The sequence below is a fragment of the Diaphorina citri genome, unplaced genomic scaffold, assembly GCF_000475195.1.
Source record: "Diaphorina citri unplaced genomic scaffold, Diaci psyllid genome assembly version 1.1 scaffold129, whole genome shotgun sequence".
In the NCBI taxonomy this organism is placed as follows: domain Eukaryota; kingdom Metazoa; phylum Arthropoda; class Insecta; order Hemiptera; family Psyllidae; genus Diaphorina; species Diaphorina citri.
In genome coordinates, this window is record NW_007377566.1 from 184,528 (window position 1) to 211,556 (window position 27,029).

Consider the following 27,029-nt stretch of genomic DNA (forward strand, 5'->3'; position numbering starts at 1 on the left):
GACAACATTCAAGAACATTACAACGAATATACAAATTAAAACCAACTTTATTGCGAGGATTATACTCTTGTAGATTTAGCCCATACAAGGCGAAATGTCTTCTAGGCTTCAATTGGCCCTGGCAGTAAGTAAATACTCGTAGGTAAGTCAGTAATAAAGTAGGTATTAACATACTTTGGGAACCCATCAATCACACAGATCAAGAAAACAATCATTCTATCACTATACTATGACTGTTACTATTACTATGACTGTTACTATATCTGTTTCCATGTTGTGGATTGGATGATGCGATTTGTGGCAGAATTTTCAGTGGTGGAGAGCCTAAGAACAAAACGTCCCAGTAGGGCAAAGACATTGATAAAGCATTGGATTTATAAGGGGAAGGGGTACAACGCTACGTTGCGAATTTCAGCAGACATGAAATAAGTAATCGAGTCCAAAGAATTAGATTAAAATTCCAAGTTACTTTTCTAACAACCTACTCTACTTAAGAAGATAGGAAGTCACAAAAGTGGTCCAAGTGGAGTTACTGAGACATTGGACTCGTCATAAGCATAACCAAGGTAAATATTATTACAGAATAGTGACATTAAAGATTGAAATCAACCTCAGCAAGAGGACATGGGACTAGAGGAGGAGAACTATCGATAGCACTATCGATAACTATCGATAGTTTTGACTATCGAACGCTATCGATAGTTGAGGCTTGACTAAATGGCCAAATCCTCTTGAAAAAGACCAACGCATCCAAAGTTATGAGACTTTCTACAATGAATGATCTCACAAAATTGTAAACATATACAAAAGAAAAGAAACAAAATAATGTAAATAAATATTGAAATTTTAAGATATGAACAGAAATATTATACAAAACATTAAAGAGATTAAAATAAAAACTAATACATTTGAAAATATTGAGACATGGTCGAAACATATAATTGAAAATAATATAATAAATTGTATAAGTATTAATATTAGAAGTATGAATAAACATTGGAATGAGTTTTTAATACACGTGAGAGAAAGTATCAAGAAAATAGATCTTATTGTAATTACTGAAACATCTTTAAAAAAAGAAGAATGCGGAAATTACAAAATAGAAAATTTCAATATGCTTTCATGTTCAAGAAATAATAGAAAAGGTGGTGGAATAATAATATTTATCAAAAAGTCTTTCAATGTTGAAAATCTGTATTATGATTTGGATGAAGCGGAAAATATATTTTTTAAAATTGAAAATAACAAGAACAAAATGAAATTTGTGGTTTTAGCAATTTATAGACCACCGGATAAAAATGTTGATAACTTTTTGAAAGATATAGAATGGTATTTAATGAATGCCATCAAAAAAACTGATAATGTTATAATGATTGGAGATGTGAATATTTGTTTACAGAAGAGAACTAGAGTATGTACAGAATATTTGAATCTACTATACAAGTTTTCCTTGATTCCTACCATAAAACAAACAACGAGAGAAGAAATACTTTTAAATAATCTAACATCCTCCTGTATTGATCATATAAATGTTAAAGTAAACAATTATAACACCATCACTTCAGCTACTATAGAAGAAAAGTTATCTGATCACTATTACATAAACGTGCAAATATCATCAGAAATAAAAGATCAAATTCAAAATATCCAACAACATAATAGAACAATAAAAATTATCGATGAAAAAATTTTAAATAGAGAAATAGAAAAAATTAATTGGAATGAAGCGAAGAAATTGAAAGATCCTGAAGAAATATATAAACAAATACAACTAAATTTTGATGAATTATATGAGAAATCTTCAAAACTAATAACAAAAAACCAAAAAGATGATATTACACCATGGGTAAATATGACGATAAAAATGGAAATAAACAAGAAGAAAGAATTATACAAAAAATGGAAGAACAACAAAAACAATATACTCTTCTATGAAGAATATAAAATACAAAGGAATATAGTAACAAATATAATAAAAAAACAAAAGAGAATATACTTTTTCAAAAAATTTAGAGAAGCAAAAGGTGATATTAAAAAAACATGGATGATTCTTAATAAAATGATGAACAGGAAAGAAAGAGAACCAAATGATATAGTATTAAAAAGAAATTTCAATACAGAAAATACTATTAAACTAGCAATGTGATACTGTCAACTTGAATCTGGCAAACACTCTAGATTCAGAAATAAATGCTTAAAAAACAAAACAGTAAAGACACAAGACTTATTTTCTTCTTATTTTCAGTAAAGACATAATTTGGTACAATTAATTCCATTACGGGACTAGGCCTGGTTGCAAGATGAGTATTTAGATTTACATTTACACACGGTCCTCAGTGTCGAATACACTGCGAAGTGTTCTGAAGACCAACTAGGTAAATAGTGGTTCAGTGAACTGTAGGTGTAGAACTCTCTCAGAAGAAAAGCAGTGCTTCTAAGTATAGTGGTTTAACGTACTGAAGAAATCTCTCAGAATAACCTTCGACCAAAGTAATTTTGGCCGAAGATTTTTTGTCGAGTTCAAGCTATACACACAATACCTCTTCTTTAGGATTCGAATCAAATAAATTGCCCATACCTTTATTAGATCTTCTGAAGGCCCGATCCGACCTAAAGTCAAATAAGCAAATTCCAATATTATAAATGTGTTGAACATTGTTCCCGAGTTTTCATCTGAACTGGATAAATCTTTCGAGAGTTGGGGTGAAACAAACAGACAATGTTGTAGTGAACAAAAACAAAATTACAAAAATAAATGCAAAATCTGTTGTACCAAATTATAATTTGAAAATTTTGCAATTTAATTATAATGGAAATTCATTGATCGCAATTTTTACAATCCATTGCTACGCCACTGGGAAATAATGTCCTCACCAAGTTCTCACGAGGATGTTCAAGATACCTCTGGTATCTTGTACCTACCATGTTATACATAATTATCATGTAGGTACTTTTAGGTACCTTCTTGTGACGTTTTAAATTGAGATCTTGCTTAAAGTGAGAGATTTTGCTCAAAGTTTTAAGATCCAGGTCCTGGAGTACTCTTTTTATGTACTTGGAAATTGCCTAATTTAATTGTTTCTTTCTTGTCATGCAAAGTAGTTGCCTTAACTACTTAGATTTTGTTCAAACAAATTGGACTCTTTTTACTCCCCCAAGCTAAAGCTATGTAACTAGGCTGGCCGCACTGACACATACCTAGTTTACCTACATATATTGCATCTATCATTGCGTGTTAGAGGCCAGTCTATTATTCAATTTCCTCCCCCTAGGGTGCACCCACTCCCTATCTAACTGCATTCCACATGAACTGCAGTCTGGGGGCACCCTACTTAATTGAATAATAAACCAGAAACAATGTGCAGAGAATCATGTACAGAATAATACGAGATAGAAATATTAGATTAACTAAGTTATAGATTGAAAGCGGTTGCCAAACTGTGTGGGACGTGGGTTACGCCTGGGAATTATATGTAGGTACGAGTATGTAGAAACTAGAAACCCTTCCAAGTGCTTAAAATTCTTAATTTTTCATTCTGCTCCAAAATTTACGGATTACCTTCCTGTGACTCAACTATTTTGTCACTGCTGTAATTCGAACCTCAGGCTCCGTTCAAGTTACGAATCAAATATCTTCAGGGGACTACACTAGAGGAGGAGAACTATCGATAGCACTATCGATAACTATCGATAGTTTTGACTATCGAACGCTATCGATAGTTGAGGCTTGACTAAGTAAAAAAGAAAATTTTGATAGAGGGAGTAGGACACTGTAACTCAAGTCGCGGGTCTAAGTGCAGCGTAACGTGAGGCCAGCTTTGGATGTGACCCGAAATATTTGTTCGTCATGGCGTTTACGCTGGGAAGGCTCCTAGTTTGGTGCGTCCGGTTATTTGACCGTCACTGTACAGGATAAGTTCACAGGATTTGTAATAGTTGACTAGCTCTTCCACTGTGTTGAATGCCTGCCAATCAAACAAATAAGTGGTGGACGTTAAATTGGGAATATTCGTACGTTTCTTACCGATAATAGGTATTAATATTTAACGTAACTGTTACAGAACTGCAAAGGGTTGAAAAAAAAGTTTGATAGAGGACAGAGCTAGGTAACTGTAATGACGGAGGTCTTATCTTCCCGAAATCGAAGCGAGAAGAAAGACAGGATAAGAAAAATCTGGTGTGAACTTGTGAACATCACACGACTTTCCTTATCCTATTGAATGATGCTTATATTTGAGTGTTCTTTTACCCTAACGTTTACAATATCTCTAACCGTTTTGTCGCTATTAGCTGAAAACCGCCAAAAAACGGTCGAAATCTGTCCAAAAGCGGTCAAAATACCACCAAGCGCAGCAACCATCTCAACCAAATGTTTAAAAATATATTTTGTAAAAAAATAAATAAATAAAATGTTGAAATTAAACCCTGTGACCTAAATTAATACGTGTACAGTTAATAATTTTCTTTAAATTAGGTTAGGTTAGGTCTTTTTGGGGGATAAGACCTTTAGAAACAAGGGAAATATGTAATAAAAAAACTATCGAAAACTATCGATGGCGCCGACTATCGATAGTTCTCCTCCTCTAGTGGGCAAACTATGGGAAGAATGAACGAGTTAAAACTCAAAATTCACTTCGTTCCTTCGCTTTCAGAGGTGTTTCCCAACACAGCCTCGGCTTCCCTGATCAACAATAAGAGCTACGTCCAGACGCCCTTCTCCTTGCTCACCCAGAACAAGCCGCTTCCACACGATCTGGTGTGCACGAACTCTACATCCTGTGGCAAGGGTTTACCGCAGACCATTTGCGAATGTACGCACATCATTCAGGTGCCTCTTAATGCTATTGCGGAACTGATCTTTATTGATTACAGTAAGTGAGAATTTGCCCGTAGGTATATTGGGGCCCTAAGGCCAACAACAATGCACAAAAGTGTCACTCATTAAGGAGCGCGGTAGCGCTCCGCCCCGCCAAGTCAAGAAAGTTTGACCGCGCTACTAGAGATATTATACGCCACAGAGAAAGTAGCCGTTTTCAGGTAGTTGTAGAAGGAAAACCACAAATGACGGAAGAAAACGGATTGAATGTGTGTTTCCTATACCTACGAGTAAGTATGTCGTGAAAACTAGCTTGTGTAGGTCCTTTTCTAAAGAAATTGACCTGGCTGAGTAAAATAAAACGAGTCCCTTCCACAGGATTCGATCTTACAAAGACAACTGAAGAGAAAGAGGAATTCGGGTATCGTATACCCATGAATATTAAGTACCTACTATTATATTAGAATTGGTGATTCTCATGATTTTTTTTTATTATCTCAGAAAAAACTATAAAAATTAAAAAAAATATTGAGACTAAAACGAAGAAAGGAAAGAGGAATTCGGGTATCGTATACCCATTAATATTAAGTACTATTATATTAGAATTATTAGATAGATAGAAACCTCCGTGGCCGAGTGGCTATCACCCTAGGCTTGCACGCTGGAGGTTCCGGGTTTCCTTATCAGATGAGCGAGAAGAGAAAGAGACACAATACTCCCCATTTAGGTTCTGGCTCAACAGGAGAACGCCAGAAAGTAACCCGTTCAAATATTTGCAATCGAAATATGAGTGCAAATTTGCGTCCCCCGGGGTCTGACTAATTCCCGGCGTCTTTTCTTCCAGCCCAAGGGAACACTCTGCTTCCCCACCCTCTTCATCTGCACGGGACGGACATGTATATTCTCAAACAGGGGAAAATCCCGCTTAATGTGGACAAGGGACTGTTTCTGTCCCAGCTCATAAGACAGCTGGACCAGGAGGGACCTCGACTGAGGACAACTCAGCCCAGACCTGTCGTGAAGGATACCGTGGGGAATTTGCCCAGTGGCTATACGGTGGTGCGGGTGCATTTCAACAATCCAGGTGAGTCCAGCAATTCTTTTTTTTTTTTTTTTTTTTTTTTTTTTATGTGAGTTTTTCGAGGTTTTCCATTTAATGCCTTTTGTAAAACGGTTGGTCATTTCTCATTTGAACGACAAGGTTCTCATTAAATCTCTGTATTTTTCCTTTTTCCATGTAGGTAATTCGTACGTTAACATTTTAGGGACACATTTACACTTGGCTAAGGTTAGATTATTTGGATTTACATAATACCTATACAATAATACCTCTAAATTACAAACGATATTTACAACAGATAAAAATAATAATACAGTTATTAGGTACCAAGGTGAAAAAATTTCTCCCGGTTACCTTACTTTCGTTTAATGCCTTTTGTAAAACGGTTGGTCATTTCTCCTTTGAACGACAAGGTTCTCATTAAATCTCTGTATTTTTCCTTTTTCCATGTAGGTAATTCGTACGTTGACATTTTAGGGACACATTTACACTTGGCTAAGGTTAGATTATTTAGATTTACATAATACCTATATAATACCTCTAGATTACAAACGATATTTACAACAGATAAAAATAATAATACAGTTATTAGGTACCAAGGTGAAAAAATTTCTCCCGGTTACCTTACTTTCCTTCCTACATAGGATAAAGGAAGTAAAAAAGGTAAAATAAAGGAAGAGAAATTTTTCGAGAACATTTGGGAAACTGCTAAACCTATACGCACAGCTTTTCATTCAACGAGTGTGTGGGTAAGTAATAAAATCTGGGCGAAAAATATTATTAATGTTTTTATTATTATTAATGTACTACATAGGATAAAGAAAGTAAAAAAGGTAAAATAAAGGAAGATAAATTTTTCGAGAACATTTGGGAAACTGCCAAACCTACGCACAGCTTTTCATTCAACGAGTGTGTGGGTAAGTAATAAAATCTGGGCGAAAAATATTATTAATGTTTTTATTATTATTAATGTTCCTTTAAAAACAACATTAGCACCTAATTTGAGACTTAATAAGTTTTCCACGGAAGGTGTTTACGTTTCCCATTTTTCCCATCTCCCATTTTCCCATTACGCCCCTCTCCCATTTTCCCATTACGGCTCCTTCCCATTTCCCATTTCCCATTCCGATCTCAAAAACAAACTTGGCAAGAATTATTACACGCAGATTTTCGCCGTTTCCTTTGAAAAAGAAGAAGGCACATAGGTAAATTAATTGAAAATTACACTGTTTCGAGCCTACCGAAAAAGATGAGAAAGAGATATTTGAGCGTACTAGAAATAAGGAGAGGAAGGAGAAGGAGGAGGAGGAGAAGTAGAAGAAGGAGAGAAGAGCCTACCGAAGAAAGAAGAGGAAAGAGAAGTAGAAGGTAAAAGAGAGGAGAAGGAGGAGGAGAAGAAAGAAAAATATTGCACCCAAGTAGGTAAATGAAACAAAGCTTAATAGGTAGGGACCTAATGGAAAAAAAAAAAAAAACAAGAGGAATAACAAATAAAAAAAATACTAGCTGTTCCCACTATATAGGCACAGCGGTTCTTCGTTCTCGGAACGCATAGGTAAATTAATTGAAAATTACACTGTTTCGAGGCTACCGAAAAAGATGAGAAAGAGATATTTGAGCGTACTAGAAATAAGGAGAGGAAGGAGAAGGAGGAGGAGGAGAAGTAGAAGAAGGAGAAGAGGAGAGCCTACCGAAGCAAGAAGAAAAAAGAGAAAAAGAAGTAGAAGGTAAAAGCGAGGAGAAGGAGGAGGAAAAGAAAGAAAAATATTGCACCCAAGTAAATGAAACAAAGCTTAATAGGGACCTATGGAAAAAAAAACAAGATAAATAACAAATAAAAAAAAAAAATACTAGCTGTTCCCACTAGGCACAGTGGTTCCCAGATAATGTTCGTTCTCGGAACGGCCGACTTTCTCCTATCCTGTATTTCTTCTCTCTTCGCTTTTTGGAACGATAAGACCATAGCAGTTATAGTTCCTTCTATCAATTTTCCCTCACTAAAAAAAAAAAAAAAAATCGTAGGTAATACTTAACTATCAAGAAATTTCCGAAACGTCAGACAGCTTTTTCCCCGTCGGAAAGATTCAGTGACCCGTCACCACTGGTCGAGGTAGGCAATTTCAGTCCTAATTCAACCTGACGTCTCACAAGATAAACCAGCCCAGAGCCGTCAGAACGGGTTTGGCGGTAAATCAGCCGGACACTAATTTATGGCGGCCAATATTTCACACCTCGCCTGGTGTGTTGAAATGATTGAGTGCCAACTTGAACGCGAACCGAGTCTCCATTCAAGAGGAAGAGCCATCAGCAGGTAACTATATAACTATCTTTGAAAAAAAAGGAACCAACTTTGAAAAAACTAAATCCAGCAGATCTTAAAAAAAAAAATAATAATAATGGTATTTTATGAAGGGGACCTTTTTCAACCCACTACTTGTACCTACATAGGGCGAGGGTACCATTTTGCACCGTGTTCCACTACATAGTTTGAATATTTAAATGCTGGCAGTTCCTCAAAGGGTTTTCTCTGCTTTTAAAGACCAAGCACAAGTCCTCACGATGGTTGACTGCGGTTCAGGACGAGCCAGCATAAATAAAAATAAAAAATCAGCCTTATTTATTCAAGTGGCAGAGTAGATTTTGGTTATTTTAACTTTCTTGGAACGAAGATAAACGAGCCGAAATATAATGTGAATTGATCGATGCCGACAGGTTACAATACCGATTGGTTATAATTTTTGGACACATTTGTAGTCAGGTATCTCACAAAATTGGACGTTTGGATTTTAATCCTATTAAACTATACTTACTATTATCAAAATTAGTAAAAAAATAAAAAAAAAAGGCTATAGGCCAGACTATAGGAAAATGTATAAGAAAAGAAAGAAAGAAAGAAAGAAAGAAAGAAAGAAAGAAAGAAAGAAAGAAAGAAAGAGAGAGAGAGAGAGAGAGAGAGAGAGAGAGAGAGAGAGAGAGAGAGAGAGAGAGAAACAAGTGTTGACTAAAAAAGAGTCAATGAAAATTTAGTACAGTCAGGAGATCCGAACCAAGGACCTTCAACGTACCAAACTTGGTCACAAGAAGTAGACTTTAGTGCGGCTGAGTTCTATTCAATGAAGGTTCAGAAATCAGAAAACCCGTTTGATAATTTATAATTAACTCATCATCTTACAGGATTCTCCCCAAGGCTAAATTAGCACCAATCAACTCAGCAGTAGATAAACGACTCTCTGTGGTGAATTATTCGTGCAATTTGCTGCTACTGACCTGATGATAACTAAAATTGGTTTGAATAACACTATTGGAAGATTAAAAGAAAATTGAAAGATTGGAATCATAATAGAGGAGAGTGCCCAAATATGGAATACCACTTTCATTTTCCCAGATATCTCGCAAAGTACTGTGAGTATTACTGTAAAAATTTGCAAACCTATAATATATTTACTTCTTCTTAGTTACCTGGAAGCTTACCTCCAAAGTACAAACCAAAGAAGTTGTCAATAGAATCCAATGGTCACTCGTTGACCCCGTATCTCGTAAGTTATTCCATTACATCTCTGCCAGTTTCATAGTAAATAGAGTTGATAACTTCTCCTAACATTACCAGTGGGTAATTAGAAATGAAATGACCGCTGCAGTGGCGACGAGTGATGAGGGGCAAAGTGGAACTGTCTTCTGGAGACTTGGGGGCAGTAAGGGAGTTGGAGAGTGAGTAATTCTTTCTTTTCTTTTTTTTTAAATTTATTTTGCAATTTTAACAAATTCACAGTTTACAACATGTTTACAATAACAGATTACACACATATTAATAATACCTACAGTTTAAGCTTATAAATATATAACATCATAGAATAATCTAGGCTAATCTCGGCATAGAATAATCTAGGCTAGGCATAGAAAACATAGAATCTAACATCATAGAATTCTAGGCATTAGGAATAGTATCCATGGCTTCTCAGTAAAACAAAGGAATAGTGTCAGCAGAAAATCTTTTATGTCTTCAGAAGATTACCGCCAACATTGAAAATTGTCTTTGTTCAGCTTCTTTATCTTTCCGAAATCGAAGAGCAAAGGAGGAGAGGATAAAAGAAAGTCAGCCGTCCTGAGAATCAACCTGTTTAGGATAAAGTGTGCCCCAGGATGGAATTGGGCCTACGACCCAGCCCTTTTAGGGCCGGCCATTCACTATCAGATAGACTTGACAGGTACGCCTGAACAGGTGCGCCCGTCAGGTCTACCAGATAGTGTATGGCAGCAATAATAGGTCTCTCAGGAGACCTGCCAGATCTATTGTGTACCTGACAGTGAATGGCCGGCCTAAGGCAGGTGCGCTACCCTTCAAGCTGTACTGGACAGCTTTCTTACATCAGTCACATTCCATCATCTGACAACAGGAATTTCATGATGACCTCACCGTACTCCACTGTTCTGCTATTAATAAGGTATCATACTACATGCTAATACAGACAAGGTATTTATGTTTGCGATGAGCAATGAAGATCTCGGAAAGATACGCAACTCTTCTCCTGAAGATGGTTATCTCTCTAGTCTCTATGCTGTTGCAAATTACTGCTCTATTCAGTCGGCAAACAGTCAATCTAGATGCTAGACGCGGACATTTTCATTATAAAGATCAACACAGACTTTATGAAGATTAAGACAGACTAAGAGATTTAAGAAAGACTTACTAGAGATACTCAGAGATGATGAGAGTTTCTAAAGACGGAGGAAACAGTTGAAATAATATTCTCAAACTTATCGCTAAAATCAGTTCACGGACTTTAGCGGCAATGTTGCGAAAATTTTGATATCTTTAAGTTTTGAGCACATCAAGAACTTCACTTCTCTTTGCCGTATTTTAATATTATCTCCGGTTCTTTGTTGAAGACAGTCACCTGGTTTATCGCAAGATCTTTCTTCTGTGTGTGAAATGGCTTTTATTAAATTCTGTCAAATGAAGTGCTTGATGGTGTTGGAGTCGCTTGGAGATTTTTGATGAAAGTTGTCTTTATGTCAACTGAATATTCTTTGTAGATACTGTAGACGGGCAATAAAGTCAAATTCCAAGACATATAGATAGGAATAGTAGAATACGATAGACTTTTTTACAGCTGCTGAAAGCCAATGTCATGATTCATAGATAAGCTTAACCCACCCTTTAGAGCTGTTTGCCTCTACACCTAACACCAAGGCCATAGTGTCACCAAGTCCCCATCTTCAGGATATTGCAGAAGGAGCCGAAGAGAACGGAAGGAGCAGAAAACTGGAGCACCTGTAACGGAACAAGATAAGAAAATCCAGGTAAAAAACGAAAAGCATTAGAAAGCGCTGGAAATCACCCACAAGCTGAGCATGTAGGGAAAGAAACGACTGCCATATTGCATACTCAAGCTATAACGCGAGATAATATTATTCCACAACACTCACCATATTAAATACAATAAGCTCATAAATTGTGTTAGCACTATAAAACGCACTAATGGGATTTTCTAATAGCAGAAGGAGTTCTAAAGCTATTATTGTAGTCGGAAGAAAGTGTTCCAACCCCCCTAAACAACGCCAGCGTGACTTTCAATGCAATAAATAACAACACTCAGGTAGAAAACAGAAAGCATGGAGGTAAGATTCGATAGCGTTCCCAGCAGGATATCAACGAATAAGTTCGGGGGATAATGTGAAGACTTTGTCGCACTAGTTGTAGAAGAAATTGGAAACTTAGATGAGATTACTGAGGATGTGGGGAACATGGGGAGTCTGAAAGCCAAACTTCATCATTTTTTTTCTAGGAAGAATGGGAACTGGGAAAGCTTGGAAATTTTTAGTGGGGGTTTTAATTTTCCTTGTAAGTACCGCAGCAGTGGGTCCGTTTTTTAGTGTTCGCACTTTGGCTTTGATTGTGATTTCTATCTTAAAGTTATTTAATACCTAGATCATTCCAATCCAGTTCTAAAGCTTTTGTATTTGTTTCCAAAGCTCTTTTTTTTTTGTATTTTTCTCTAATTATTTCTCAAAAATCCATTAAAAGTAGTTTACTTTATTCCATTAACGGTATGTATAAAATACCTTTACAGCCTGCAACCACACAAAGATTACACAACCTTCTGGAGAGGCTCTTAAGCCTATCGAAGCCTTGCCTTCGTCACTGACTCCCTGGGTCATGAGATGAGAAACATGATTCATTTCTACAACTTTTTCTTTTCCTCCGTCCAATTATACGAACACACTTCTCCTACACACCTCCACTCTTCCAGTCATGTTTTACTTGTTGACAAATACACACACCTGAACCGTTCCTCTTCCATCGTCCTTCTGTCTCTTCCATCCTTTTACTCCTCTCTCTTCCTCCTTTATTTCCTTCTCTCTGATCCTTTCTTCTCCTCTTCCTGTCCCTTTATCACCCATTCTTCCGCCTCCATTTTCCCCTCTATCGTCCCTTTTCCACCTCTTCTCTCATCTTCTTCACTCCATCCATGTCTTCTACTCTTTCTTTTACCTCGTCTCTCTTCCTCTGCTTCACCTTCTTTTCTTTCCCTCCGTCACCTCCTTTCTTCTCCTCTGTCGTCCCTTTATCACCCATTCTTTCACCCCCTTTCTCTCACCTCCTTTACCCATCCATCCCTTTTCCCTCTCTCGTCCCATTCTTTCACCTCTGTCACTCCATCCACTTCTTCTTCTTCTGTCCCGAACAAGTGCAGCAAGAGTTATGTACAAAGTTGCAATGACATTGTGTTGGGATCGTACACCATATATCACCCACTTCGGAGAACTTTCCCCTTGCATCTGCTCCTCTAGGGGAGTCGCACATGGGTTACAATTTGTAATCGTTTTGGAAGAGATGAGCTTCCCTGGAATAAGGCCAGCTACGCACTATCAGGTCTACCCGTTTCGATAGTGTGTGTCAACCGTACTTGGTACGTCTACCTGTTAGGTGAGTGGCTGGCCTAAACTGGCTATGAGACTGGTCGTTTAACTGCAGAAACTTTGAAAAGATCTCCTACAGGGCTTTCCAATTTGAGTGATCGAGCCCAAAATCGAATAAGTGAATTTATCGATCGAGCCCTTCATGTATTCATCAATTTTGCCAAATTTCATCAAAATTGGACACGCTGTTTGAGAGGTATGCTCGTTCAATTCAAAGCCTTCTACAAACATCTCGTCTTTGGAGCTAGGTATCATCTTTGGAATTCTAAATAGGTACCCAATTCATCTTTGGAGCTCTAGTTCCACAGTCCACACTTGTCAGGAAATATCGAACGAAAGTGTTGCAGGTACAACATTTTTAACATGAGTGTGACCCTGTTTTTTTCTTAGTTCCAAGATTCTAACTCGTGTCACTGGTATGTAAACTCTTCCGAAGAAGTTTCGACTGTTGTACACATATCCTTGATCTTACGGACGCTGCCTTTTATTTCACGTCTACTAATTAGCTCCTCAAATGTTCAGGGGCTTCTTGTTTTTATTTTTGTTTTTCTCTTGTAAATTACAACATAAACAATTTTCTTTTATAATTCTTATGACATGCACAAACTAACATAAGGCAACCTTTTGAAAGAAGAATTCAGCAACATTAATTTCACCCCACTCAAACTTCGTAGGTTTTCCAGCGGAAACAAAAGCGGCCTTTTCTTCCAAATTTTCCTTTGCTGAATGAGCTGCGAAATAAAGGGGAAGACTTCTTCAAAAACTGAAACCCTATACTTCAAAAGGCTATTCCTATTCAAGGGAGCAGCATATACAATTTTAATTACCAACATGTGTCGTCATACGCCACAAATGAAGCTCAAACTTGAGTCATATGTCCTATCTGTGAATCTATGTAAATATTGTAAATGAAATTTTACTTTTGTCCGTACAATCCAATCATGAAAATTGCAGCTACCTATGTATCCTTATGCCTTAGACGTCAGGGAACCCATATTACTCGCAGAAGCAATCACTCTAGGACTGATTGAGAGGCTGACGAAAAACGCCGACCCCGTCCGAACACGGGAAAAGGCGAAGAACAGTACAGTACTTATCAGTGCCCGAAAACATCATATGGGTAAACTTCAATATCAGCAACAAAAGGCCAAACCGAGTAACGGATGGGGGAACAGAAAACCCACATCATGCATAGCTGGAACTCGGAGGGAGCAAGGTGCTGAAGAGCCATACAGGGAGAGTACGGACCGTGAGCTTTGGAGCACCATACGGGGGAGCGGGAAGCACTGACAGAAGGGGAGAAGGGGGCATAGACACAGAGGAACAAGGCCGCAAACACTGACACAGGGGAGAAGTATTTTTGGCGAGTGTGCCCATGCATAAATTAACCTCAGTGCATGAGGCTTTCGTCATCGCTCGTGAATTTCAATGAAATTGAATTTTTCACACACCCCGCTGTCCTGTGTCTGTTTGGCGTGGCATAGGCTTTGTCTCTTTGTGATGACCTGATTGAATTAGGTTCTTGTTTTTGTTTGATGCTGCCTATGTTTTGACGAGTGGTCTTGCTCGGAAAAGCGACGCATAGGGTCAGTTGCATAAGTGGGCAGAAGGTGACAGTGTTCTGGATTTATCTAGTTTGGATCTAGGTCTAGGTCTCTAGTTACGTAGGTTTGACGTCACTTTTAACAACTTAAAAGGTCTTCTCGTGACGAGGGTTTTACCCACCATTCGACGACAAGCTACCCGCCTCCTCAATTCAACCTCATTCAGCCTGAGTGGGAACCCAATTCTGAAAGAAACACCAAGACGGTCCTTCTGATAATATAATTGTGTGAATCAGTTGAGGGCTCCCCCAAGAAGATACGAAATGGGGGAGTTTATTTCGTACTTCGTACGTTGGGTACCCAACCTAATGATACATTGTGTATTCCTCTTGTACTATCTTTTACTGTTGTTTCAGCTATTTGCTTCTTCTTTTTGACCATTTCTCTCCAAACAACATAAGAGACATAGCGTGGGTCACTAAACTTCATATCAAGCCACATCAACAGTTTCAATTTCCAATAACATTTTTTTTTTTTTTTTTTAAGAGGTTTCATATCCCTCTCGAGCGATTTCAATTGTGGATGTTAAAAATAAATGGCGCTTGATGCTTGCCATTTTGCCAATAGTCAAGCCATAAAATTACAGCAAAACAAATACAATTTAAAGTGCTTCGAATCGTTTATTCTAATGGGGGGAAATGAATAGTTAGGAATGAGGGTGCGGGGGCGTTATGGCGTACCTACGTATGTATTAGGTACCTATTTAACCCTATTTGACCAGTGTCGGTGTTCGGAATTTACTTTCGAAATTTTGAATTGAAGAACTAGCTGTCATTGACACTGAACTGGAGTGACTCAATTGAGGATTTGGCCTCATAGTAAATACCGACTCAATAGTGGTTCAAGTGATACCTTGCAACCTGTGCCATTAGCATAAGCTTAAGGGCGACGACATGCCCCCTCAGTGAGAGAGGATTCAAGATTATTAATCTATTTTGAACGATGGAAACTTGGATTTCCATTCGCGTTTTTAGCAAACATTACTGTGCCACTGTTATTTAAAATTCCCTGCGTAGATAAACATGAACGACAATATGAGAAGTCCCTAAAGAGTTTATATAAAAAAAAGCATTCAGGGATTTCGAATTCAATTTCCTCTCCAAGAAACGAAGTACAAAGATGAGTGGGTACATGGAAGTAAACTTGGATAAATATAAATTGTAAAATTTAATAAAAAAACGCAAAAATTAAATTCCCCAGAAAAATGTCTTAGAAGCGGCGGCAAGGAAGGAGTAAGTAGAAAAATAAATATTTTCACAAAAAAAAGTAGAAAAAGAAGTAAAAGAAATTGCACAATACAGAAAACGTTGGGAAAATAGAAGGAAGGTACCTATGTAACGTGCGCTTTAAGCATAAGGGATGGGAAAGAGCTACGAGAGAGGAGAGGCTGGCAAATATACGAGCTTTCGTTTTTCCTTCCTTCCCATCTGGAGAGAAAGTATGCACACCCTCGCTCAAAATTTTGAACTCGCCGGGATCTCGACCCGAAAAAAGTCCCACAAAACTGTTCGCCGCGCCTTAGCCTCTCAATAATTTTCCCGTTGCCCTCGGTCGGAGAGTTTCGGGTGGGGTTTTTGATTTGAAAACTCGGTAAGACAGCGGGAGCTGTTCTTTTTCATTTCGTATAATTATTGATTCTGCAGCTCCCCGAGTCAGAGTTTTCGAGAGCTCTTATTGAGATTATTCCATTCTACCATTGTTGTGAAGATAGTGGATCATACCATTGCACAGGCTGCAGAGAAAATTAGGAGCTAGTGGGAGGGAGGGGGTGAAACTTCCCAGAACTACATTGATCCAACTTCGAAGAAAAAGCTGAATTATGAACAGTGGATGCATTTTCTATGGGACGCTGATGATTCAGAGAAGTGAGGTACACAAGTGTCTACTGTCTATTGTTGTGAAATTGAATTTCAATTTCCTCTTTTTTCACTCACCCTAACGCTTTAGGGAGGAGCTCCCTTTACATAATAGTTTAAGGGCAAATTTAAAACAAGGTAGATACTATTGTATGTTTGTTTCTTTCCCAAGTGACCTGAGGATTTTACAGTACGAAGGTTACAGTCCAACGAATTAAAATTTTATATGTTCTTACTTTTCAGTAGTATACTTAGGTAGATAGTTACAGGAGATATCCTCCTTCCTTAGAAGACAAGTTGCAATACCTCTGAAAGTGCATACATCTGCAGCTGCGACAAATTTTATTGTGAGTGAGAACATGATTGTAATGGGCGCAAAGTCCTATTCTGCATCTTAAATATTATACTGTAGGCTGTGGGTAAGCCGAAATAGATTTGTAGGTATCTTCTAACAGGGAAAATCGGTCGCCCCTACATCTTAAGCACAAAATAAAAGTTCTAGATGCATGTGTTTTATAACCAGGACACAGATCACTCACCAATTGTACACCCTACTTCACCTTAGTGTCCAAAACGACTCGTATTTTTGTACACTCGTAAAGTCAAGGACATTCTGAAGGACATAAAACTCTGCCAACGTTTTCCACCGTTTAGCCTTCGTCCGCTCGTCCGGTTTTACAGTCGGTTAACTCTTGAAACACGCTCGTAAAAAAATCTTCCAGCTGCAATAATCTAGCATAACTTATTAGCATAGATTATAAGGACATAAATAAAGGATTTTGCATAACAATACAGCATGGGAATGTTTCTGTGCTGTTCATGTAGTTTTGAGTAAGCATGAAATATTGCGAGAAATGCATCTAGTAGAGAGTGGCATCCAGAGATATGGGAGGAGGAAATGAGAGGATATCAATAAGGTAAGGAACTTTAGGATGGAGAAACATTTATGGCCGGGTCCACAAAGTGATTTTAAACTTTTTTTTTAAGAGGTTTGACAGAGGGAACTGTAACTGCTATGGTCTTATCGTCCCGAAATCGAAGAGAGAAGGAAGACAGATACAAAATACAAAATTGCAAGAGCTGCGAGTACTTACCTACATGTCGAAATTTTTATAGTACCTAGGTAGTTAACTATTAAATATTTAAATTAGACAGTCCCAATATTTTTCAATATTCTCCATGGTTAAACTGTGTCTCCTGTCATTGAGTATTTTACCAGAATAATTATTATTTTGTAAGTACCTACCTACCTACTTTATTTTCGTTTTTCAGAGCATTATCAGAACATGAAGTGGGCATTAAACGATCTTTGGAGCCTTTGAAAATTGTAGAAATCGCCACCAGCTCTGGAGTCAGTGTTCATCCTCAATCTAGTCACAAGCCGTTACTTTCCGGCTTTGAAATCATGACCATTGTCTTGGGAACGGTCATATTTTTAGGAGCCATCACTGCAGCCATCTGTCTCGGTTGTATTAGCCGTAAAAAGTAAGTCATCTGTAGTAACATCGTTTAGATTTCCTAGTTACCTACGTCCCTAGGTATACCACCTCCTTCCTATAGGTACAATAGCTACTTTTCTATTAGGTAGGTACATTTTGTTCTCTTCCCTCTTGCTACAGTTGGTAGGTAATTGGATAAAGGAATCTGATAGATTAAAAATATTTACCTTGGTTTAAGATTACAGAGTAACCAAACTGAATAGTGAATACCTACTTATCTTAATCCAATCGGATTAACTTTAATCTTAAAGTTTAGACTCGAGCATTAGTCCTTAATCGTCTGTTTTCTATGTTCAGGAAAAACTTCGGCAGTATGTCTGGCGGGTTTATTCCAAGCGACCTCAGTTTCACACTCACGGGGAAACGGTCCGCGGATGAACTGTCCAACTGCAAGCCCAAATCCCTCTTCCATCCTTCTGCGTTCGTAGAGGACTCTTCCGACAGTTACCCGGACGTTCCGAAGACAGAATGTCGACGGCACCGGTCAGCTAGATACCGTCACGACGTTACCTGTGCCCGCCACCCATCGAGAAGGCAAGTAACTCGCTCCGCCAGCAGTGCACATCTGAATAGCTTAGCGTCCCTACACTCATCCAGTGGGAAAGACTCGGGGATTGACAACAATCCGCACAGGTGCTGCCCGTGTAGCCAATCCTCCAATAGTAGCAAGTGAGTGTCACTTCTGAGGCTAGCCACTCTCTATCAGGTAGACCTGATCAGGTGTACCTTTAATCAGGTCTACCTGATAGTGAGTGGCTGTCTTAAGGCATGCAGCATGAGACTTTACTAACCTCATATCGAGACCTTCAAACTTAACACTCTATAGGTGGCTTTCAAAAACCTTCTTTTTAACCCCTAACAGTCTGTTAGCTTACAATTCAATTCAATTCAATCTTGACAGCCCTGTTAAGCCTATACTAATCAAATGAAACTTAACAGGCTGTTAGGGGCCCGAAACCAGCAGTCCCCCCCCCAAATTAAAGTATGGGTGCATAGTAGGTATTCTTGTTCGTAAGATTCAGCCTGTTATTTAATATCAGCCTGTTATTTAAAGCAGCCACTCATACTCAGACCGTCTTAACGCCTGTGGCGGAAAAAGATTCATAGAGACCATGGTCTGGCGGTCCGAGCATGAATGGTGCGCAAAATGTGGTTTGTTGGATAGTTTATATGTATCTTTCTTGTTCTTTCTTTCGATCACGCCTATTACCTTTTCATTTCGCCTTCTCTCCCCCCCCCCAACTGTTTGCACAGTGGCAGTTACGAGGATTCGCTGAGGTCGTTACACCGTCACCCCAGTATGAACAACGGCCATGTCATGCCAGGCTCCACACATCTGCAGAGGAAATTCAGCCAGAGAGGCGGAGTCTGCCCGGTGAATTCTTAAAGCTCGTAAAAAGCCCACTCAGAGCCATAGGTGTACGGGCAAAAATGGTCCTAAAGCCCGGTTATACGAATCTACCTTCCGAATTCTGCGGAAAATGTCAAGAGTCGAAGACTGCATAGAAATTTGTCCGAAGTTCGAAGGAACTCCCTTCTTTTAGCTAAAATTAGTGGACAAAAAAAGATATACGGGGTAGTACGATCAAAAACCATTCTATTTTCCAAATGGGGCCTCTTTTTTTTGTCGGGCTCCAATGACCGTGACTGTGTTTGAGACTTTTTTTTCTTTTTTTTTAGAAAGAAATATTTAATTTTATTGTAAAATATGTAGATAATCGTACATACAAATGTAAATAGTAGGGTAGGTATAGATACCGTGTTGATTAGTTTGTTAAGAATTTTTCCATTTCTGTTATCATTCTAGGCCAGGTAGTCTTACAGTATAGAGCTCTATACTCTCACTAATCCATTTGATTCAATTCAACAGGAGACACCTATTTTTTACGGAGAAGATGGTCTTAGTAGGTACATTGAGATCAAAAAGATCCAGAAATGAATACTTATTTCCATGATAAATATTTTAATTATACAAATGTGTGTAGGTATTCTTTGTATATTTCATGTAAATTATTTAATTATTATCATTATTATAATTTTTTTTCGATAATCTCCTGGTTAAGTGCCTTTTTTGACCACTAGGGTTTCGGATTCATTTCCCCGGGATCAGAAAATTTTTATTATTATTTCACCACAAAGGGTAATATTTGTTTACATATCCTTGAGTTTTACCTACTTTACATTAGCATATCATTATTAATAGACATTAGAGTATGAGAAAAACTCGGAATATCCAATTAAACTGCCATATTTTTTTCTGAAAAGTGTACCTAAAGTTGATGATGTGTTTTCCTTTTTTCACTGAACATTTTTAGCCTATAAAATTAAATTTAGTCCTCACCACAGCTGTCTGATATCTGATAGACTTACTTAGTCCATCCGTCCGTCTCTGTGGCCAAGGGACGCACTTTTGAACCTGGAAGTCCTGGGTTCTAATCCCGACCGAGGTGAAAATTTTCCGATTTAAAAGTTCCGTTCTCGGACATGCTTGGGTGTGCCCTAATGACCTGGTAACTTGTTTTCCATTAATATTTGTGCTTACTTTATCTTGTAACAGAACTAATGCAGAAAAGGAGTTTTAGGGTAACTACATTTATTTATCATGTTTTAAGGGTAAAAACGCTATGAGTTTAGTGAACCCTTCTAAAACATGAGTTTTTTTTTTTTTTTTTTTTTTTATTTTTAACACATCCCTAACGTTCACTTTCTATTTTCTTCCCTGATCATCGACATCCCCGCTATGTGGACGTATGTAATATTCCTTTTTTTTAAAGAGGTTTGACAGAGGGAACTGTAACTGCTATGGTCTTATCGTCCCGAAATCGAAGAGAGAAGGAAGAATTTTTTTAAGAGGTTTGACAGAGGGAACTGTAACTGCTATGGTCTTATCGTCCCGAAATCGAAGAGAGAAGGAAGACAGGTTAGCCACACACAAAAAGCCCAAACTGAGGCTTAGGTGTAGGGGCTGGCCAGCCCCAAAGGACGGGTTGAGCTTCTACGAATGATTTCGGTCAAAGCCACATTATTTCGGTGGTGTAGTGGTCAAGACGCTCGCCTGGTAATCTGGGGGGCGTGGGTTCGATCCCAGCCGAGGTATGGAATTTTATCCTCATTTATTTGAGAATTTGACCACATAATAATGGAATCTACGAAGACAGGATAGGAGAAAGCCAGCCGAGAACGAACATTATCCCATCAGGATAAAATCCGCCCCGGGCGGAAATCGAACCCACGACCAGCTCTTACTAGGCAGACGTGCTACCAACCAAGCTAACTAGTCTGGCCAAAGTGATTTTAAACCTTTAAAGTCCGTTCAAGTTAGTTAAACTCTTGGAGTCTTGGATTAAACAATCTCATTGGCTGAAATTTTAAAAATTTTTGCTTAATCCAATAGTTAAAGTTAAACTCTTACTCTTAGCCAAGTTTGCAAAAACATTAAATTTCCAATTTGTCAAACTAAAAAATCTCTCTCTCTCTTTCTCTAGCGTCATAGAACGTGTTGCTCCGTTATGGTCTCAGAAAAAACTACGGATGACATTTCACTTTAGACATTCTCCTGTCAAATGCTGTCATTTCATTTGAGTCCCATCCCCATCAAATATACCTGCCTCTTCCCTGGTAGATATTCTATTTTCTATTCTACCTATTCTATTCTATTTTTTTTTTTTTTTTTTATTTTTACAGGTTATGTGTATGGTATTTGGTACATTAGACCGTCCATTCACGCTCAGACCGTCTGACAGACCTCTGTCAGCTCTGTCAGACCTAGGTCCGTCAGCATGAGTGGTGTCTGCCCTTCAACTGGAAGTAGAGTACATTTTAGGGAGGTGGGAAAAGGTTCTATTATTTATAGGTAGAGGTGAGGCAACCCTTCTAAGAGTCCTCTGTAGGAACCTTTTTCTTGAGACCTCAACCAGCTTTTAGGCTAAGGAATCTTCCTATATCTACATTTTGACACAGAAATACGTATTTTTTTATATTTAAATTTTTACATGTTGACACGGAAATATTTTATTTATATGTATTTATCTTTAAAGATAGGTATAACAAGGGACCTACATATATTTACCCAGACTTTACATTGAAAAAGGATAAGGTTAGGCTAGACTAGGTTATAGACATTTTGCAAATGTCAGAGGGTAATGCAAAATATAGGAAGCTTTTATGGAGGTATAATAACCCATTATTTGATGAAATTTAACCCTCTCAATGTCTTTATGCTGATATTCTTTGCCCAACATTGCTAAATAGAAATTTTTTCTACTCCTCATATTTGAGCTCTGAGAATTTAATACCTAGGTATACCTAGCTATGGCCAATACATCTCTTAGTAGGTACATAAAATCCTGCTTATCTAAGGTGTATTTTGCTCTCCAGGAACCATTGGAAACTGCACCTCTAATACTCATTTTATTTACAGTTGTGTAGTGGTTAAGGCATTGGATTCATGATCGAGGGGACTTTGGTTTGAATCCAGCGTCCTACCTAATTATAAATTGTTCGTTTTCGACTAATCCTACGTCTTGAGGTGACAAAGTCCCCACCACTCACCGACAGGGTTAAGAGGCGAGATGTCTCTAACATTCTAAGCTAGAAGTAGAAAATTACTTTCCTTTCAAGTTTCGTTGTAGAAATAATTTTGCATGGTAGAAAAACATGCGATTCCCTGCCTTTTTCCTTGCCCTCTCCTGAACGCCTTTGGAAAATTGCTATTTTTTTCGTTCGAAGAGGAGAGAGAGAATCAGCATTTGCTTCCGTTTCCTTCCGTTCTAGTTTGGTACATGTTTGAGCTGGTAACATGCACGAATATTACCTATGATATTGGTAAGAAATATAGTGGGCGAGGTTAAGGCCCGGAGCACATTGGTAGAGCGACTTTTAGCAGCGCGAAGTCGCCTGCCTGAATAACCAAACCTGTGAAATTTTCAGGCGGCTACGCGCTACTAAAAGTCACGTGACTACGCTTAGAATGTGTAACGGGTCTAATATCTGCGCGTAGTCGCCTGAAATACCAAACCTGTGAAAATGATAACCATACACATATTTGTATAGCGATAGGCTCGCTATCATTTTCATAGGTAACGCTATCATTTTCAAGGGGGCACGGTTGGTCCAGTGGTAACGCGCTTGCTTGCCATGCAGAAGGTCCCGGGTTCGAATCCCACCATCGACAAAAATTTTAGTGGTAACGTGCTTGCTTGCCATGCAGAAGGTCCCGGGTTCGAATCCCACCATCGACAAAAATTTGTACTCGTTTTTCGATTGCAAATATTTCGACGGGTTACTTTCTGGTGTTCTCGTGCTGACCCAGCACCTAAATGGGAAGTATTGTGTCTCTTCTCACCCATCTGATGAGAGGCATACTACGGGATGGGCATGCTGCGACACAGGCCACAAGCGTTTAATGTAGCAGTTGTTCCATTGCTACGAAATAAAAACGGCGGTGGAAAACTCATCTTTAATAAAAAAAAAAAATAGGTTTGGTTTTTCAGGCGGCTAATAAGCTCTACTCAATGTCGCCCGACTAAGCTTACAATGTGCGACGGGCCTACTAATGCTTGAACCGTTTTCAGAGCACGGCTATCTCCCAAGAAAACCTATTTATAAACTACATTGGTACATACCTTTTACCTATTTCTAACCTAACCTACCTACCTATATTTTTGCGGACATGGAAAGTAATCTATTATGTACGAGGTAGCCAAAGGTGGTTTACCTTAACTCACCAAGTAAGGTGTGAAAGGTGAAGTACCTACGAAGCAAGTAATATAAAACTCGAGTTTTTACAGCGATTAGCTTTTTAGTGGACCAAAACACAACCCCTACTCGAACTTCCGACTTTGCCCCAAAATTACAGGTTGCTGCGGTCTTTAATGACGGGGGTTTTATCCTCCATTCGGCGATAAGCTATCCGCCTCCTCGTGTTAACCTTACTCAACCTCAGTGTGACCGGGAAAAGCAGGACACTTTTCTCTCTCTTTTTTTTAAAGATGAGTGTTCCATTGCCGTTTTTATTTCGTAGCAATGAAACAACTGCTACATTGGACGCAAGTGGTCTGTGTCGTAGCATGCCCATCCCGTAGTATACCTCTCATCAGATGGGCGAGAAGAGACACAATACTTCCCATTTAGGTGCTGGGTCAACACGAGAACACCAGAAAGTAACCCGTTGAAATATTTGCAATCGAAAAACGAGTACAAATTTTTGTCGATGGTGGGATTCGAACCCGGGACCTTCTGCATGGCAAGCAACCGCGTTACCACTGGACCACTCTAGCCCAGATGGTCACTCATCCGGATTCTAACCACGCGCCACAACTCTTCGGTTGATCCTTATGCCTCATTTACATTCAGCCCTCTCTCTCCTGCTACTCGTCCTGCTGTATTTACTTTACTGCTTGAGAAGTGAAGGCAGAAGTTGTGTGTTTATATTCAGCTCACTTCCCTTCCTAAACTACTTCTCCAAGCTGCCCTGGTCACGTAAAACTCGGACAAAACACACTACGCAAATGATTCGGAGCTGAATGTAAACGCCTTCCTGCCCCTTCACTTCTCCTCGTCATGCCGGTCCTTTGACTCTAGAGTAAAACAGAGGGAGAGAGAGAGTTAGAGAGAGATAATACAAGGGAATTTCAGGGCAATATGCACTCACAGCCACAATGGAATAAAGTTGTTTTGAAAATATGTCGAGCTTTTCCCTCAGATTTCCAATAATGCACTCACAGACAACCACGAGGAGATGCGTTTATTATTTGAGAGTTATGGCGCTCCCAATACCAAAACTCATACATACATAGTACATACCTACTCGTAAGTTTAATAATGTTGACTTTGGTATTCTCGTGTCGACCCAGCACCTAAATGGGGAAGTATTGTGTCTCTTCACACCCATCTTGATGAAAGGCATACTACGAGATGGGTATGAGACAATTGCGACACAGACCGCATGAGACTACTGTAGCCGTTATTTCATTGCTACTGAATAAAAGCGGCGGTGAAACACTAATCTTAAATGAAATAAAAGGATAAATAATATGTCAAACCAGGGATATAGCGCTTGCATACGTACAGAGGTAACCCATAAAATATGGACACCATGGGAGGTTCTGGGTTAAATCTCCATATTTGACTAAACGAAATTCATTTAATTTGTTGTTTTGTTTCTTTGTCACTTGATCACTCTTGAAGAGTTGGTCTGATTTTAATTTGGTAAGCTGTGTTATCTTTTGAGTCCCATTGGCCCTTTGGAAACCTCACAGAAGCCCTTTCAAACAAACAGACGAGTAGCTATGATAGCTATTCTATGACAAGGTAAGTATGTTTCCATTGTTACCTAAATCGTAATATAGGTTGTAATAAAAACTGAATTTCCTACATTGTAAACTAGAAAGTAACATTATTACGAAACAATAATAAAAAAAGATAAATTACTTCAAGACCAAGAAGTTTGGACAAAAACAATAAAAATTGTACCTCCCTCATATTGTTGTCTATTTTGTTTGGTTAGAAAGTTTTGTTGGACTTAGTCCAGGTTCTGGGATTGTGGAGCACTATAGCATTTTGATAGACCTGCTAATATCCTTAGACATAGAATGCCTGGATAGAAAATTGCCACTTTGTTGTTATTGTCTATTAGGTACCTACTCAACCCAACCAAAAATTCAAATATTTTCCAAAGATATGTTCTTAGATAAGCCATCATGCCAGACCCTTTTTTTTTCTTGTAAAAAAATGTTCCTAATTAAAAAGTCTAGAGTTTGGGGGGGGAGTAAGAGAAAGAGAGAGAGAGAGAGAGAGAGGGAGAGAGATAGATAGATAGAGGGAGGGAGGGAGAGAGAGAGAGAGATAGATAGAGGGGGAGACAGAGAGCAAAGAGAAAGGTAAGAAATATTTAATTACCGTTAACTAAAAGAAAACTTAAAGTAAAGGTCAAAATTTTTGGGTCAAGAATTTTCTTTCTTCTTTGCGTTTTTCTCTTTTGAGGAATATTTTCTTGTTCAAAAAGCCATGAAAAAATAACAAGTACCACTCGAACGATTGTCGTTCCTTATCCTTATAAATCATAAAATAAATGGAATTAGTAGTCCAGTTTACTCAATACTGAGCCCAAAAACTTTTGGACAAATGGTTTCAAGTCATCAGCATTATTCTGATAGTTACCTACTCATACTCACAGTGAGTAGGTACATAAGTAGGTAGGCTCTTATAGAAACTCAAATATTCGAGATTTTTTTTTTTTTTTTTTTTTTTTTTTTTTTGTAAAACTTTTCTAATTACTATTCAATTAATTATTCAAGGGAAATTCCAGGCTGGGTCTCCTCCCTGTTTAAAGTCAGACTAGTATTATTTTAAACAGTGTTTTTGATAAAATAGGCCATCAGTTTCCTTTTCTACTGTTCATTCGCATAAAGTTGACGAAGCTGTACGCTATTTTGACGACGTTCAAGAACAGGACCCGACTCAGAATGATGGCTCCTCCGTAGAACTTCAGATGGTTGGGTCTCTGGCAAATCCTCAGTAGTGACATCATACCTCGCTTTGTATCTCGCGTACAGTGTTGCCAGTGGCTAGAGTTTATGGAACGGCACACCATAGCGTTACAATCATCCATTATCTGTGAAAGGAATGTTTGGAATGCAAAGAAAATTTCATGCCAAGTCGAGAAAGTGGAAAAAATATCAGCTTGTATGTGTATGTGCTTGTATGAGAAATCAAGCCTTTGTCTTTGATTGACATTCTTCTCTCTCTCTCTCTCTCTCTCTCTCTCTCTCTCTCTCTCTCTCTCTCTCTCTCTCTCTCTCTCTCTCTCACACTCACTCACTCACTCTTTTTCTCTTCAAATTTTTCCTTTTCTCACTTTCTTTACCCCTTTAAAGTTCAATATTCAATTCAAATCAATTTTCGTCAGTTCCTAAACCTCTGAAAGAATCTAGGTAGGAAAATTGAATACCTAGGAGAAAAACTTCTACAAAACTTCGGAAGGGAAAACTCCTGAAAAATTCAGAATGCAATGTTCAGCTCCGTCAGCCCCTAACTCCATTGGAATGCGTTCCATATGCATTCTAATATTCCATGATTCCATTATTATAAGAACTGCTTTCATAATATGCCTACTTGGAGAGAGAGAGAGGGAGAGAGAGAAAGGGATAGAGAAAGAAAAGGAGGGAGACATAGAAAGAAAAAGGGAGACAGAGAGAGAGAGAGAGACAGAGAGAGAGAGAGAGAGCGAGAGAGAGAGAGAGAGAGAGAGAGAGAGAGAGAGAGAGAGAGAGA

General features: G+C 38.4%; 2 protein-coding genes across 2 annotated transcripts; both read left to right on the forward strand.

The window, feature by feature from the left end:
- Positions 1-1,842: 1,842 nt before the first annotated feature.
- LOC103524966 lies at positions 1,843-16,149 on the forward strand. Its single transcript, XM_008490009.1, has 5 exons — positions 1,843-1,846; positions 4,653-4,871; positions 5,661-5,900; positions 15,602-15,633; positions 16,045-16,149. The coding sequence occupies exons 1-5, from the start codon at positions 1,843-1,845 to the stop codon at positions 16,147-16,149; spliced, it is 600 nt and encodes a 199-aa protein (XP_008488231.1).
- Positions 16,150-17,142: 993 nt separating this feature from the next.
- On the forward strand, positions 17,143-19,643 carry LOC103524968. The gene is made up of 4 exons (XM_008490010.2): positions 17,143-17,174; positions 17,530-17,742; positions 18,054-18,425; positions 19,011-19,643. The coding sequence occupies exons 1-4, from the start codon at positions 17,143-17,145 to the stop codon at positions 19,141-19,143; spliced, it is 750 nt and encodes a 249-aa protein (XP_008488232.1). The 3' UTR covers positions 19,144-19,643.
- The last annotated feature ends 7,386 nt before the right edge of the window (positions 19,644-27,029 follow it).